This window comes from Oncorhynchus gorbuscha, linkage group LG08 (assembly GCF_021184085.1).
Source record: "Oncorhynchus gorbuscha isolate QuinsamMale2020 ecotype Even-year linkage group LG08, OgorEven_v1.0, whole genome shotgun sequence".
Lineage (NCBI taxonomy): Eukaryota > Metazoa > Chordata > Actinopteri > Salmoniformes > Salmonidae > Oncorhynchus > Oncorhynchus gorbuscha.
The window spans coordinates 66,556,345-66,574,221 of NC_060180.1; the positions used below are offsets into that span (position 1 = coordinate 66,556,345).

Consider the following 17,877-nt stretch of genomic DNA (forward strand, 5'->3'; position numbering starts at 1 on the left):
CACACATGACTGTAAGTCGCTTTGGATAAAAGCGTCTGCTAAATGGCATATATTATTATTATTATATTATGATATAGAGTACAGTATATACGTATGCATATGAGATGAATAATGTAGGGTAAGTAACATTATATAAGGTAGCATTGTTTAAAGTGGCTAGTGATATATTTACATCATTTCCCATCAATTACCATTATTAAAGTGGCTGGAGTTGAGTCAGTGTCAGTGTGTTGGCAGCAGCCACTCAATGTTAGTGGTGGTTGTTTAACAGTCTGATGGCCTTGAGATAGAAGCTGTTTTTCAGTCTCTCGGTCCCAGCTTTGATACACCTGTACTGACCTCGCCTTCTGGATGATAGCGGGGTGAACAGGCAGTGGCTCGGGTGGTTGATGTCCTTGATGATCTTTATGGCCTTCCTGTAACATCGGGTGGTGTAGGTGTCCTGGAGGGCAGGTAGTTTGCCCCCGGTGATGCGTTGTGCAGACTTCACTACCCTCTGGAGAGCCTTACGGTTGAGGGCGGAGCAGTTGCCGTACCAGGCGGTGATACAGCCCGCCAGGATGCTCTCGATTCGTTGACGTTGAGTGTGAGGTTATTTTCCTGACACCACACTCCGAGGGCCCTCACCTCCTCCCTGTAGGCCGTCTCGTCGTTGTTGGTAATCAAGCCTACCACTGTTGTCGTCCGCAAACTTGATGATTGAGTTGGAGGCGTGCGTGGCCACGCAGTCGTGGGTGAACAGGGAGTACAGGAGAGGGCTCAGAACGCACCCTTGTGGGGCCCCAGTGTTGAGGATCAGCGGGGAGGAGATGTTGTTGCCTACCCTCACCACCTGGGGGCAGCCCGTCAAGAAGTCCAGTACCCAGTTGCACAGGGCAGGGTCGAGACCCAGGGTCTCGAGCTTGATGACGGCTTGGAGGGTACTATGGTGTTGAATGCCGAGCTGTAGTCGACAAACAGCATTCTCACATAGGTATTCCTCTTGTCCAGACGGGTTAGGGCAGTCAGTGTGCAGTGTGGTTGAGATTGCATCGTCTGTGGACCTATTTGGGCAGTAAGCAAATTGGAGTGGGTCTAGGGTGTCAGGTAGGGTGGAGGTGATATGGTCCTTGACTAGTCTCTCAAAGCACTTCATGATGACGGAAGTGAGTGCTACGGGGCGGTAGTCGTTTAGCTCAGTTACCTTAGCTTTCTTGGGAACAGGAACGATGGTGGCCCATTGAAGCATGTGGGGACAGCAGCCTGGTATAGTGATTGATTGAATATGTCCGTAAACACACCGGCCAGCTGGTCTGCGCATGCTCTGAGGGCGCGGCTGGGGATGCCGTCTGGGCCTGCAGCCTTGCGAGGGTTAACACGTTTAAATGTCTTACTCACCTCGGCTGCAGTGAAGGAGAGACCGCATGTTTCCGTTGCAGGCCGTGTCAGTGGCACTGTATTGTCCTCAAAGCGGGCAAAAAAGTGATTTAGTCTGCCTGGGAGCAAGACATCCTGGTCCGTGACTGGGCTGGATTTCTTCCTGTAGTCCTTGATTGACTGTAGACCCTGCCACATGCCTCTTGTGTCTGAGCCGTTGAATTCAGATTCTACTTTGTCTCTGTACTGACACTTAGCTTGTTTGATAGCCTTGCGGAGGGAATAGCTGCACTGTTTGTATTCGGTCATGTTACCAGACACCTTGCCCTGATTAAAAGTAGTGGTTTGCGCTTTCAGTTTCACGCGAATGCTGCCATCAATCCACGGTTTCTGGTTAGGGAATGATTTAATCGTTGCTACGGGAACAACATCTTCAACGCACGTTCTAATGAACTCGCACACCGAATCAGCGTATTCGTCAATATTGTTATCTGATGCAATACGAAACATATCCCAGTCCACGTGATGGAAGCAGTCTTGGAGTGTGGAGTCGGACCAGCGTTGGACAGACCTCAGCGTGGGAGCCTCTTGTTTTAGTTTCTGTCTGTAGGCAGGGATCAACAAAATGGAGTCGTGGTCAGCTTTTCCGAAAGGGGGAGGGGCAGGGCCTTATATGCGTCGCGAAAGTTAGAGTAACAATGATCCAAGGTTTTTCCACCCCTGGTTGCGCAATCGATATGCTGATAAAATTTAGGGAGTCTTGTTTTCAGATTAGCCTTGTTAAAATCCCCAGTTACAATGAATGCAGCCTCCGGATAAATCGTTTCCAGTTTGCAAAGAGTTAAATAAAGTTCATTCAGAGCCATCGATGTGTCTGCTTGGGGGGGGGGGGATATATACGGCTGTGATTATAATCAAAGAGAATTCTCTTGGTAGATAATGCGGTCTACATTTGATTGTGAGGAATTCCGCTATCTCTCTCAGAATGACCTTCTTGATCCAAATCAGTCAGGTTTCAAGACTAGTCATTCAACTGAGACTGCTCTTCTCTGTATCACGGAGGCGCTCCGCACCGCTAAAGCTAACTCTCTCTCCTCTGCTCTCATCCTTCTAGACCTATCGGCTGCCTTCGATACTGTGAACCATCAGATCCTCCTCTCCACCCTCTCCGAGTTGGGCATCTCCGGCGCGGCCCACACTTGGATTGCGTCCTACCTGACAGGTCGCTCCTACCAGGTGGCGTGGCGAGAATCTGTCTCCTCACCACGCGCTCTCACCACTGGTGTCCCCCAGGGCTCTGTTCTAGGCCCTCTCCTATTCTCGCTATACACCAAGTCACTTGGCTCTGTCATAACCTCACATGGTCTCTCCTATCATTGCTATGCAGACGACACACAATTAATCTTCTCCTTTCCCCCTTCTGATGACCAGGTGGCGAATCGCATCTCTGCATGTCTGGCAGACATATCAGTGTGGATGACGGATCACCACCTCAAGCTGAACTTCGGCAAGACGGAGCTGCTCTTCCTCCCGGGGAAGGACTGCCCGTTCCATGATCTCGCCATCACGGTTGACAACTCCATTGTGTCCTCCTCCCAGAGCGCTAAGAACCTTGGCGTGATCCTGGACAACAAACTGTCGTTCTCAACTAACATCAAGGCGGTGGCCCGTTCCTGTAGGTTCATGCTCTACAACATCCGCAGAGTACGACCCTGCCTCACACAGGAAGCGGCGCAGGTCCTAATCCAGGCACTTGTCATCTCCCGTCTGGATTACTGCAACTCGCTGTTGGCTGGGCTCCCTGCCTGTGCCATTAAACCCCTACAACTCATCCAGAACGCCGCAGCCCGTCTAGTGTTCAACCTTCCCAAGTTCTCTCACGTCACCCCGCTCCTCCGCTCTCTCCACTGGCTTCCAGTTGAAGCTCGCATCCGCTACAAGACCATGGTGCTTGCCTACGGAGCTGTGAGGGGAACGGCACCTCAGTACCTCCAGGCTCTGATCAGGCCCTACACCCAAATAAGGGCACTGCGTTCATCCACCTCTGGCCTGCTCGCCTCCCTACCACTGAGGAAGTACAGTTCCCGCTCAGCTCAGTCAAAACTGTTCGCTGCTCTGGCTCCCCAATGGTGGAACAAACTCCCTCACGACGCCAGGACAGCGGAGTCAATCACCACCTTCCGGAGACACCTGAAACCCCACCTCTTTAAGGAATACCTAGGATAGGATAAAGTAATCCTTCTCACCCCCCTTAAAATATTTAGATGCACTATTGTAAAGTGGTTGTTTCACTGGATGTCATAAGGTGAATGCACCAATTTGTAAGTCGCTCTGGATAAGAGCGTCTGCTAAATGACTTAAATGTAAATGTAAATTCTAAATCAGGTGACCAGAAGGATTTGAGTTCCTGTATGTTTCTTTCATCACACCATGTCTCGTTAACCATAACGCATACGCCCCCGCCCCTCTTCTTACCAGAAAGATGTTTGTTTCTGTCGGCGCGATGCGTGGAGAAACCCGTTGGCTGCACCGCCTCGGAAAGCGTCTCTCCAGTGAGCCATGTTTCCATGAAGTAAAGAACATTACAGTCTCTGATGTCCCTCTGGAATGCTACCCTTGCTCGGATTTCATCAACCTTGTTGTCAAGAGACTGGACATTGGCAAGAAGAATGCTAGGGAGTGGTGCACGGTGTGCCCGTCTCCGGAGTCTGACCAGAAGACCGCCTCGTTTCGGAGTCGTTTTTTTGGGTCGCTGCAAGGGATCCCTTCCGTTGTCCTGTTTGTAAGGTAGAACACAGGATCCGCGTTGCGAAAAACATATTCTTGGTCGTACTGATGGTGAGTTGCCGCTGATCTTATATTCAGTAGTTCATCTCGACTGTATGTAATGAAACCTAAGATGACCTGGGGTACTAATGTAAGAAATAACACGTTAAAAAAAAAAAAAAAAAAAACTGCATAGTTTCCTCGGAACTCGAAGCGAGGCGGCCATCTCTGTCGGCGCCGGAAGTAACCTCCGGCGGCACCCCTACTCTCCACGGCACCCCTACTCACCGCTGCACCCGAGAAGAGTGCTGAGCAAATGCTCGCTTCTTCAAACACAGGTGGGCAAAAACCTGCCTGACTGACTTCTACTGTCTCTTACCATCATCTTGGTGACAGTTTGAGGTAAACTGTACGGTGTTTGATGGTTAGATTTCATTTCAATTTACAGTTACACAGGAACAGAAATAAATATTCCGCTCCAGCCATTACCACGAGTCTGTCTTCCCCAATTAAAGGTGCTACCAACCTCCTGTGCTCAAATGGCTCCACAGCTGACCAACATATCCCTACCGATAACTAGCTCTAGGCCTATACCCAGTCAACAGCGCTAACCACAGTTAGTATTCAAATATCACACACACACACACACCGCTTTAGCATGAGAAGCACATCCTGTTAAACATTGGCGTCTCTGGAGACGCCTCAGGAGGTTGCCAATTCATTCTAACAGCGTAATAATTCATTTAAACAGCCAATAACCTGGCAATGCATATGAAGGAGAACGTCAGGTTGCTAGGCAACACCAGAGTCATAAAGTCGTCCACTAAATTAGCACTAACGAGAATGATTATGGGTTCGCAAGATTCCTCCGACAATATGTTTGATCTGTGTTCAAGCTCAGACTGAGTGTAAGCAGATGCAAATATAAACGTTGGCTACTCAGCTATGTTGTGTTTGTGCAGACTGTATTGCAGTCCTAACTGACATTCGATTATCTGTGTGTGTGTGCGTATGTATCCGCGTGTGTCTATCCGTGTGTGTGTGTGCCTGTTTCCCAGGGCTTCCCTCCAGAAGAGAGGGGTTTGGTTGGGGTCAGGACCAGTCAAGGACCCCCTCCTCCACACAGCCCACGCTGGGCCATTGAACATGGTCCCGTGTGGCTCAGCTGGTAGAGCATGGTGCTTAGAATGGCAGGGTTGTGGGTTCATGTTTCCCACCGCGACCAGTACGAAAAATAACCAACATGTATGCACTCCCTATTGTAACTCCCTCTGGATAAGAGCATCTGCTAAAATTACAACAACAAAAAGTAAATTAATATCAAGCAGGATGATATCACTCCTGGAACGCTGACAGGGGAACCAGCCCAACGTCTGGTCCCAGGTCAGCCACCGACAGGGTAGAACGCGACACATAGTTACATCGTCATTTAAAAACTGACCTAAGACTTTAGTGTTTTGTCATATTGCTGGTTAATGTTGGGTGTGAAAAAAGGGGAAGGTGATCTGACATCAGTTGTGGAGGACAGAACCCCCCCCCCACCTCCCCTGTTGCTCTAGAACTTGGCCTGAGGTCAGTTCCCAGTTCCGCGACATACCACTGGCCATGCATCATTGAACAAAACACCTTTCTCGTCAGATAAGGGTTCAATGAGTCAGGATAAATTTGTTCCCACTTAAAGATGCGTTATAAAAAAGGTTTTGTATAATTTCAGCCAAGAGTTTTGAATGTAGCGCGAAAATTATGAACAACGTCATCCATTTCTCATGCTATGTTATATCCTGAAAATGCTCTAATTCGTGCAATATGTTACACATTTTTAAGTGCTTTAGATCCCGTTCAATATCTTTATGACTACCTTTAAATACAGAAAGGCAGTCCCCATTTCCAATGTCTAAAACTAGGGAGTAAGAAATGCCATAGCAGCAGACAGACAAACCCAGTCCTCTCTCCACCCATTATTAATACGATCAACTATTCCCTGCACATCCACTGAAACATTTACCCATGTTCAGGTAATGTGCTAAAAACCCATTTTTGTTCACAAATTCGCGGTAGCAGGTTTCAATAGCCTCGAAAATAACTAAACGGAGCCCCATTGTAAAACAATAAGGAATATGCCCGTGTCAGCTCCTAGAAGATGAGGCACCACAACAGAGGGCATTCATTGTGTGTGGGTCCTATTTGTGTATTATGTGCTGTATCATGTATTGAGTGTCCTTCCTTATACCAAGAAATACCACACTTGAAGAGAGCATAGTATTGTATTCCACTAAATTCCGTTTAGCCTATGTGAAACAGGAGGAGAGAAAGCATTCAGTACATACACCTCATATCAAAAGAAAGGCTACATCCCCTGAAGTTTCCAGGCTTTTCAAAAATCCCTGTTGAAGGATTCCTGAAATCTGGAGGGAATAAGCAGCGAGTGAATCCTCCAACTACGGATTTCTGAAAAACCTGTGGAAAGTTTAAAGAGTTTGGCAACCCTAGTTACTCCCACGCCCCATGAAAAATAGCCATACCCAGCAGGTCATCGGGGTCCTTGACCACAATGTGGGCGTTGAGCTCCTGGAGCTCCTGGTGGAGCTCCTCCACCTTCTTGTTGGACTTCTTCAGCATGTTGTCCACATAGGCCAGGCTCTTCTTGTCCGTGGTGACCTTGCGCAGGTTCTCCGCACCCTCCTTGATTTTCAGCTCTTTGCGGATCTCGCGGCGGATTTGCTCCTTGATCTCATCCAGCTTCTGCTGCACCATGGTGTCCGACAGGTCCAGGTTGTGGCCCAGGCCCAGCCGCTCCGACACCAGCTGGCCCCTGGCGTCGCCCTGGAGGACAACAGAGAAAATAGATTGGGGTTAGGATTCATAAGGAAATGTAGGGCTGTCCAACTAAAAACAAAATCTTGGTAGACCAAGAGTAATCTGTTCTTTCGACCAATCGATTGGTTGAAATGTTACGTGTATTTTTCCATATGTAGACATATGATGTGTTTTAATCAAATCATTGAAACACAGCAAAAAAAGAAACGTCCTCTCACTGTCAACTGCATTTATTTTCAGAAAACTTAACATTAAATATTTAACATTAACAGTTAACATTAAATATACTTACAAATATTTGTGTGATCATAACAAGATTCAACAACAGACATAAACTGAACAAGTTCCACAGACATGTGACTAACAGAAATGGAAAAATGTGTCCCTGAACAAAGGGGGGGTCCAAATCAAAAGGAACAGTCAGTATCTGGTGTGGCCACCAGCTGCATTAAGTACTGCAGTGCATCTCCTCCTCATGGACTGTACCAGATTTGACAGTTCTTGCTGTGAGATGTTACCCCACTCTTCCACCAAGGCACCTGCAAGTTCCCGGACATTTCTGGAGGGAATGGCCCTAGCCCTCACCCTCCGATCCAACAGGTCCCAGACGTGCTCAATGGGATTGAGATCCGGGCTCTTCACTGGCCATGGCAGAACTGACATTCCTGTCTTGCAGGAAATCACGCACAGAACGAGCAGTATGGCTGGTGGCATTGTCATGCCGGAGGGTCATGTCAGGATGAGCCTGCAGGAAGGGTACCACATGAGGGAGGAGGATGTCTTCCCTGTAACGCACAGCGTTGAGATTGCCTGCAATGACAACAAGCTCAGTCCGATGAGGTTGTGACACACCGCCCCAGACCATGACGGACCCTCCGCCTCCAAATCGATCCCGCTCCAGAGTACATGCCTCGGTGTAACGCTCATTTCTTCGACGATAAATGCGAATCTGACCATCTCCCCCGATGAGACAAAACTGTGACTAGTCAATGAAGAGCACTTTTTGCCAATCCTGTCTGGTCCAGCGACAGTGGGTTTGTACCCATAGGCGACATTGTTGCCGGTGATGTCTGGTGAAGACCTGCCTTACAACAGACATACAAGCCCTCAGTCCAGACTCTCTCAGCCTATTGCAGACAGTCGGAGCACTGATGGAGGGATTGTGCCTTCCTGGTGTAGCTCGAGCAGTTGTTGTTGCCATTCTGTACCTGTCCCGCAGGTGTAATGTTTAGATGTAGAACACCTGCACAGGATCGGTACATGTGGTCTGCCACTGTGAGGACGATCAGCTGTCTTTCCCTTCTCCCTGTAGCGCCGTCTTAGGCGTCGCACAGTACAGACATTGCAATTTATTGCCGTGGCCACATCTGCAGGTCTCATAAGGCACATTCACGCAGATGAGCAGGGACCCTGGGCATCTTTCTTTTGGTGTTTTTCAGAGTCCATAGAAAGGCCTCTTTAGTGTCCTAAGTTATCAGAACTGTGACCTTAATTGCCTACCGTCTGTAAGCTGTAAGTGTCTTAACGACTGTTCCACAGGTGCATGTTCATCAATTGTTTATGGTTCATTGAACAAGCATGGGAAACAGTGTTTAAACCCTTTACAGTGAAGATCTATGAAGATATTTGGAATTTTACAAATTATCTTTGAAAGACAGGGACCTGAAAAGGGGACGTTTCTTTTTTTGCTGAGTTTATATTCACTGAGCTTGTCTCATTCTTTAAGCACACTGTTTGATTAAATAATTAAAACACAAATGACAAGAGGGAGTCTGACCAGCAATGGATTTGATTGTGCTGGTCTCAAACTTGCAGCTCTGTATAAAAATTTTAAAAAGACAAAAAAGATGGCGAGTGACTGACAAACACCTGTTGTCCCGCTTTCTCCTCCCTGCCGCAGCGACCAGCAGTTATCAAGTTGTACGCGTTGCTGAAGCTGCAACATAATTCACTTCTGACTGAAAAGCTCCATTACCAAAAGCACTAATTTTCTTTGGAAAAATATTCCCTATTTCCTAAACCCTTGCTCTCTGTACGTGACATGTATGCATGGCATGCACGTGACCAATAGGGCCTGACCTATAATCGCATCAATAAAATGGTTATAACAAACTCCAAACACCGTAACAGCAAAATGGATGTAGAGGACGTGACAAATAAACTCGAAACTGGGAAATGTTTACTGGTTGCTCATGAGGTAAAGGGGAAGTCAGATTTGTGGAATACATTTGACTAGTTGTGGAAAATACTGGATATGAAGAAAAATAAAAGGAGCAAGCACTGAGTGCATATTGTGTGTGCCTAACAGGTGCTGTTAGATTACAATAAAAAAATGTAAACACTAAATGAATTATACGCATACCAGTGGTAATGTTTTTTGTGGTAACGTTTTTTTAAAGCCTTTAGAACAGCAAAGACTAAATATTCGTTAACAAAATTTCCGAAATGGAACGGGTTATTTATTGTTTAAGCTAATTATTTAAGAGTCACTTTAAAAAAAAAACGAAAATGCTTAACTGCATTTCATATCATGAATGACTCATATGATTGATACAGTAGCATATATAAGTATTGAAATATAGGCCTACGTAAGTTACGGTATTAAGACTAAACATGATTCGCTCTTAGGTCTACAGCTGGATGGTGGTTATACAAGGCTGCTATACTAACACTACTAATGATAATGACATCACTTATTATTATTATTAGTAGTAGTAACAATATGAAAGAGATCAAGAAAAAGGAGCGGTAATAATATATAAAATATATATTTACTTTATTTTTTTTAATAAATAAATTGGACAATTTTGAAGTGTAAACACGAAATAAATATTACCAGAAAGGCTGTTCTAACAAAGTAAAGATTAAAAACAGACGAATGTGAATTCTTTAAAATATATTTTTTCCCAGGGGGTGGATCAGCTTTAATATTGAGGATAGATTGTTGCTTTCATTAATGTAATTGTCTGCATCATTTCCAACTCCCCATATTTTTTGGGTAAATATATTTTGGGGGTAAAATAAAATATAGAAATTGTGTGTGTATATATGAAATTATAAATACACACACACACACACACACACACACACACACACACACACACACACACACACACACACACACACACACACACACACACACACACACACACACCTCAAAAAATAAAGGGAACACTAAAATAACATCCTAGATCTGAATAAATGAAATATTCTTATTAAATACTTTTTTCTTTACATAGTTGAATGTGCTGACAACAAAAAACACAAAAATTATCAATGGAAATCAAATTGATCAACCCATGGAGGTCTGGATTTGGAGTCACACTCAAAATTAAAGTGGAAAACCACACTACAGGCTGATCCAAGTCAAAATGAGGCTCAGTAGTGTGTGTGGCCTCCACGTGCCTGTATGACCTCCTTACAACGCCTGGGCATGCTCCTGATGAGGTGGCGGATGGTCTCCTAAGGGATCTCCTCCCAGACCTGGACTAAAGCATCCGCCAACTCCTGGACAGTCTGTTGGTGGATGGAGTGAGACATAATGTCCCAGATGTGCTCAATTGGATTCAGGTCTGGGGAACGGGCGGGCCAGTCCATAGCATCAATGCCTTCCTCTTGCAGGAACTGCTGACACACTCCAGCCACATGAGGTCTAGCATTGTCTTGCATTAGGAGGAACCCAGGGCCAACCGCACCAGCATATAGTCTCACAAGGGGTCTGAGGATCTCATCTCGGTACCTAATGGAAGTCAGGCTACTTCTGGCGAGCACATGAAGGGCTGTGCAGCACCCCAAAGAAATGCCACCCCACACCATGACTGACCCACCGCCAAACCGGTCATGCTGGAGGATGTTGCAGGCAGCAGAACGTTCTCTACGGCGTCCCCAGACTCTGTCATGTGTCACATGTGCTCACTGTGAACCTGCTTTCATCTGTGAAGAGCACAGGGCACCAGTGGCGAATTTGCCAATCTTGGTGTTCTCTGGCAAATGCCAAACATCCTGCACAGTGTTGGGCTGTAAGCACAACCCCCACCTGTGGACGTCGGGCCCTCATACTACCCTCATGGAGTCTGTTTCTGACCTTTTGAACAGACACATGCACATTTGTGGACTGCTGGAGGTCATTTTGCAGGACTCTGGCAGTGCTCCTCCCGCTCCTCCTTGCACGAAGGCGGAGATAGCGGTCCTGCTACTGGGTTGTTGCCCTCCTCCATGTCTCCTGATGTACTGGCCTGTCTCCTGGTAGCGCCTCCATGCTCTGGACACTACGCTGATAGACACAGCAAACCTTCTTGCCACAGCTCGCATTGATGTTCCATCCTGGATGAGCTGCACTACCTGAGCCACTTGTGTGGGTTGTAGACTCCGTCTCATGCTACCACTAGAGTGAAAGCACCACCAGCATTCAAAAGTGACCAAAACATCAGCCAGAAAGCATAGGAACTGAGAAGTGGTCTGTGGTCACCACCTGCAGAACCACTCCTTTATTGGGGGTGTCTTGCTAATTGCCTATAATTTCCACCTGTTGTCTATTCCATTTGAACAACTGCATGTGAAATGTATTGTCAATCAGTGTTGCTTCCTTAGTGGACAGTTTGATTTCACAGAAGTGTGAATGACTTGGAGCTACATTGTGTTGTTTAAGTGTTCCCTTTATATATATACATACATATACATAATATACATAATACATATATACACACACATACATAATACATATATACACACACATACATAATACATATATATATATATATACACACACACACATATACACACACACACATATACACACATATACACACACACACATATATACACACACACACACATATATACACACACACATATATATACACACACACACACACACACACACACACACACATATAACATATATATACATATACACATGCATACATATACACATACATACATATACATATACACACATACACACACATACACACACACTTTTTAGAATATACACCTTTATTATTCCCCGCAAACCCTACCACTCTTCCCCCAATTGGAGTAAACTAATAAACAATAACACTTAGGCTTCTACCTTAAGTTTATACATACTGTACACATTTTACAGACAATTATTTTACAATAGTTATATTTTGTTTTTAGTCTTTCCCCTATTTCTGATGTCAATTGACTGACTTTTCACATCACCCAGTATTGCTATCGGCAACATTAGTTCTAGGTAAATGTTGCAATTCTTCAGCCATACCTGGACCTGTGTCCAAAAACGAGCTACATATGGACAGTGCCAAAATAAATGATCTAACGACTCTGCCTCCTCGTAGCAAAATCTGCAGAACTGAGAAGATTGTATCCCCTATATCATTCTATTGGTTGCAAGAATTTTGTATAATAATTTAAATTGAAAACTAAAGTTTTGAATCCGGTGTCATTTTGCGTGTCAATTCATAAACCATGTGCCGTGGAATTGGTACATCGAAAATCTCTTCCCAACTATTTTGCAATCTATATGACACAGCTGTCAATTTTCTTATTCTTAAATGAAATTGGTATATAGATTTTTATTTTTCACAATTTTCTTTAACCATTTTTGCTCTTTAATGCAGGGCTGACAGACAAGTTCCTTACTTTTGTGGTAATGCTGCAATTAGTTGTAATTTTGGGTATAGCAGACATTTCCATATGTCTGTGTTAGCTACATGTGTGACAACTCCACCAGTCCTATTTATGATATCATTTACAAACAGTATATCTTTTTTTTAAGTATCGAAAAATCCATTAAAAAAATTAAAACATTTAATCGTATATTTGAGTTTAACCACAATATTTGTTGTATTATTTGTTCTGTCTTTTCAGGTGGATTAAACTGAAATGCAAAAAAAAGTGAGCAGCTGTAATTTGAATGAAGGGAAAAGGCCATTCTTGAACATGGGGTGAGACATTCTTCCTAATTTACTAGAGAACCATTTCGGATTTAAGTTGAACTTCGTAAGAAGCATTTCAAGGTCCTGGAGTGGCCTAGCCAGTCTCCAGAACTCAACCCCATAGAAAATCTTTGGAGGGAGTTGAAAGTCCGTGTTGCCCTGCAACAGCCCCAAAACATCACTGCTCTATAGGAGATCCTCTGAACAGTTGATGTCGAGATGGGTCTATTACTTTAACTCTGTAAAACATTTATTTGGGCTGCAATCTGAGGTGCAGTTAACTCTGATGAACTTGTCCTCTGCAGCAGAAGTAACTCTGGGTCTTCCTTTTGCTGTGGCGGTCCTCGTGAGAGCCAGTTTCATCATAGCACTTGATGGTTTTTGCAGATTGACTGATCTTCATGTCTTGAAGTAAAAGACTTTCATTTCTCTTTGCTTATTTGAGTTCTTCTTGCCCTAATATGAACTTGGCCAAATCAAAATCAAATCCAATTTTATTGGTCACATACACATGGTTAGAAGATGTTAATGCGAGTGCAGCGAAATGCTTGTGCAGTAATATCTAACAATTCCCAAACAACTACCTAATACACACAAGTCTAAAAGGGGTGAATGAGAATATCTACATATAAATATATGGATGAGCGATGGCCGAGCGTCATAGGCAAGGTGCAATAGATGTGTATAAAATACAGTCTATATATATAGTATGAGTAATGTAAGATATGTAAACATTATTAAGTAGCATTGTTTGAAGTGACATTGTTTAAAGTGATTAGTGATCCATTTATTAAATTAGCCAGTGATTGGGTCTCAATGTAGGCAGCAGCCTCTCTGAGTTAGTGATTGCTGTTTAGCAGTCTGATGGCCTTGAGATAAAAGCTGTTTTTCAGTCTCTCGGTCCCAGCTTTGATGCACCTGTACTGACCTCGCCTTCTGGATGGTAGCGGTGTGAACAGGTAGTGGCTCGGGTGGTTGTCTTTGATGATCTTTTTAGCCTTGCTGGTCATTCACCAAATAGGGCAATTTCTTTTTACCTTTATTTAACTAGGCAAGTCATTTAAGAACAAACTCTTATTTTCAATGACGGCCTAGGAACAGTAGGTGAAATGCATTCCAGGTGACTACCTCATGAAGTTGCTTGAGAGACTGTCAAGTGTGCAAAGCTGTCATCAAGGCAAAGGGTGGCTACTTTGAAGAATCTCAAAAATAAAAGATTTTGATTTGTTTAAAACTTTTTGGGTTACTACATGATTCCATGTGTTACTTCATAGTATGTCTTTATTATTCTACAATGTAGAAAACAGTAAAATAAAAAAACTTTTGACTGGTACACACTGCTCAAAAAAAATAAAGGGAACACTTAAACAACACAATGTAACTCCAAGTCAATCACACTTCTGTGAAATCAAACTGTCCACTTAGGAAGCAACACTGATTGACAATACATTTCACATGCAGTTGTGCAAATGGAATAGACAACAGGTGGAAATTATAGGCAATTAGCAAGACACCCCCAATAAAGGAGTGGTTCTGCAGGTGGTGACCACAGACCACTTCTCAGTTCCTATGCTTCGTGGCTGATGTTTTGGTCACTTTTGAATGCTGCCGGTGCTTTCACTCTAGTGGTAGCATGAGACGGAGTCTACAACCCACACAAGTGGCTCAGGTAGTGCAGCTCATCCAGGATGGCACATCAATGCGAGCTGTGGCAAGAAGGTTTGCTGTGTCTGTCAGCATAGTGTCCAGAGCATGGAGGCACTACCAGGAGACAGGCCAGTACATCAGGAGACGTGGAGGAGGCCGTAGGAGGGCAACAACCCAGCAGCAGGACCGCTACCTCCACCTTTGTGCAAGGAGGAGCAGGAGGAGCACTGCCAGAGCCCTGCAAAATGACCTCCAGCAGGCCACAAATGTGCATGTGTCTGCTCAAACGGTCAGAAACAGACTCCATGGGGTTGGTATGAGGGCCCGACGTCCACAGGTGGTGGTTGTGCTTACAGCCCAACACCGTGCAGGACGTTTGGCATTTGCCAGAGAACACCAAGATTGACAAATTCACCACTGACGCCGTGCTCTTCACAGATGAAAGCAGGTTCACACTGAGCACATGACAGACGTGACAGAGTCTGGAGACGCCGTAGAGAACGTTCTGCCGCCTGCAACATCCTCCAGCATGACTGGTTTGGCGGTGGGTCAGTCATGGTGTGGGGTGGCATTTCTTTGAGGGGGCCGCACAGCCCTCCATGTGCTCGCCAGAGGTAGCCTGACTGCCATTAGGTACCGAGATGAGATCTTCAGACCCCTTGTGAGACCATATGCTGGTGCGGTTGGCCCTGGGTTCCTCCTAGTACAAGACAATGCTAGACCTCATGTGGCTGGAGTGTGTCAGCAGTTCCTGCAAGAGGAAGGCATTGATGCTATGGACTGGCCCGCCCGTTCCCCAGACCTGAATCCAATTGAGCACATCATGTTTCGCTCCATCCACCAACGCCACGTTGCACCAGACTGTCCAGGAGTTGGCGGATGCTTTAGTCCAGGTCTGGGAGGAGATCCCTCAGGAGACCATCCGCCACCTCATCAGGAGCATGCCCAGGCGCTGTAGGGAGGTCATACAGGCACGTGGAGGCCACACACACTACTGAGCTTCATTTTGACTTGTTATCAAAGTTGGATCAGCCTGTAGTGTGGTTTTCCACTTTAATTTTGAGTGAGACTCCAAATCCAGACCTCCATGGGTTGATCAATTTGATTTCCATTGATAATGTGTGATTTTGTTGTCAGCACATTCAACTATGTAAAGAAAAAAGTATTTAATAATAATATTTAATTCATTCAGATCTAGGATGTGTTACTTTAGTGTTCCCTTTATTTTTTTGAGCAATATATATATATATATATATAAAACACACACACACACACACACATTTGTTTTTTACTACAACTCGACTAAAGAAATCTTGTTCGACCAACAGCCTATCAACCAAACAATTAACCAGTCGACTAAATGGAGTCAGGCCTAAGGAAATGTCATTACCCAAATACCCAAATCTGACTGCCTGTAGCTCAGGATCTGAAGCAAGGATATGCATATTCTTGATACCATTTGAAAGGAAACAGTTTGAAGTTTGTGGAAATGTGAAATGAATGTAGGAGTATATATGTTAGATCTGGTAAAAAATAATGCAAAGAAAAAATAAATACATTTGTATTTGTTTTTGTACCATCTTTGAAATGCAAGAGAAAGGCCATAATGTATTATTCCTGTGCAGGCGCAATTCAGATTTCCTCCACTAGATGGCAGTGTATGCGCAACGTTTTAGACTCATCCAATGCATCATTATATTTCTGTTCAAAATGTTATATCAAGACAACCCAAATGGTTTATTAATAACTTTAAGTTCAAAACTGTGCACTCTCCTTAAACAGCAGCATAGTATCCTTCCACTGTAATATCTACTGTAAATTGGACAGTGCAGTTAAATTAACAAGAATTTAAGCTTTCTGCCAATATCAGATATGTCTATGTCCTGGGAAATGTTCTTGTTACTTACAACCTCATGCTAATCGCATAAGGCTACGTTAGCTCAACCGTCCTGTGGGGGACCCATCGATCCTGTAGAGGTTAATGCTTTATAAAGTTTTTATTAAAAAGTTGTAGTTTGTATACAGTGGGACACATTTAATTGTGTCAGCCTGTAGCACCATTTGAGGCGCAACAGGAAGAAATGCTGAGCATGTAAACACCAAAGCCTGTCAGGTGTACAAATAGCATGTAACAGCAGGTAAAAACACCCAAGCATGTCAGGTGAACAAATAGCAGGTAACAGCAGGTAAAAACACCAAAGCCTGTCAGGTGTACAAATAGCAGGTAACAGCAGGTAAAAACACCCAAGCATGTCAGGTGTACAAATAGCAGGTAACAGCAGGTAAAAACACCCAAGCCTGCCAGGCCTACAAATATCTCTAAACGATACTTTAAATTATAACTTGATACAAATACTGGCTTATGTCACACTTTTTATCACACTTCTCTATTCAAAAGCTTTCGGGAAAATAGAATGGGCATACAATTGACAATTTCATTCCATTTCACTCGGGATGACCACATTGTTAGAACTTGTGTATAATATTTATTTCAAATTGTAGCCGAAAATAAAAGTAAGCTCCCCCACATAATGAAACCATTAAAAGCTTGCGGCACTTGAACTGAGCTTAGCCTACTGCTCCATTCATAGACAAGGCACAATGAGCCCACAACACCAGAACATGTTACGCCTATCTACACCCCATGTTGCATTCAGCCCTTGTTGCATTCAGCAAACACTGTACCGTAATCCAAACATGGATGTTTTACAATTGTTACAGTGGCTACTGGCTACACAAATCTATGTTCCTTACCATCACATCATCAATTTCCATCAACCTCGTCTCCATTGTATCTGCTTCAGATGCCCGCCCACGTATGTTTTTAACTTCTGCTTTGTTCTTCCTCTCACAACAAAAACAAAAAGTTCTCCCTTTTTCTAAAAACAGAGTTTGGCCTAAACCGTCTGAGGAAGGGGCAGCCAAATCCTGTTAGCCTCTCGCTCTGTGAGGTCACATGAGACGAGAAAGGGACCTAATCTCACTCCGGGGAGCGAGTGGAGTCTTAAAAATAAACTTTGGTTAAAAAAAAAAAACATTTAAAAAACGCCAGAGTTCCAATGGCCTCCCCTGTGGAGTGACGTGTATGGGAGTAAGAGGAGGATCAGTTGTGTACAGCTACATGTAAATGAATACTTCTAAGGTTGAGATTGGGAGCCTTGGAAAGAGTTTGTAACGTAAAAACATTTTTTGCCTTGTTGGTTTCCCAACACTGTATACATATTTTAGTACAGTTAATGAATCAGTATTTGGCCAATGAAATAATCTAATCCACTACTTCGGTGAAGCAAGCGCCACATTTCAACCAACGGAATAATATACGGCGCTTTGGAGCTGTTGTATTTGAGTCAAAGTTGCCTACGTTTATTTCTCC

General features: G+C 44.3%; 1 protein-coding gene across 1 annotated transcript in view; it reads right to left on the reverse strand.

Moving 5' to 3' along the window:
• Positions 1–17,877, reverse strand: part of pkn2a (protein kinase N2a) — a 45,025-nt gene that overhangs the window by 23,918 nt on the left and 3,230 nt on the right. Inside the window, exon 2 of the mRNA XM_046360334.1 lies at positions 6,645–6,945. Within this exon, the coding sequence (XP_046216290.1) occupies positions 6,645–6,945 (301 nt within the window). The remainder of the gene's footprint in view (positions 1–6,644; positions 6,946–17,877) is intronic.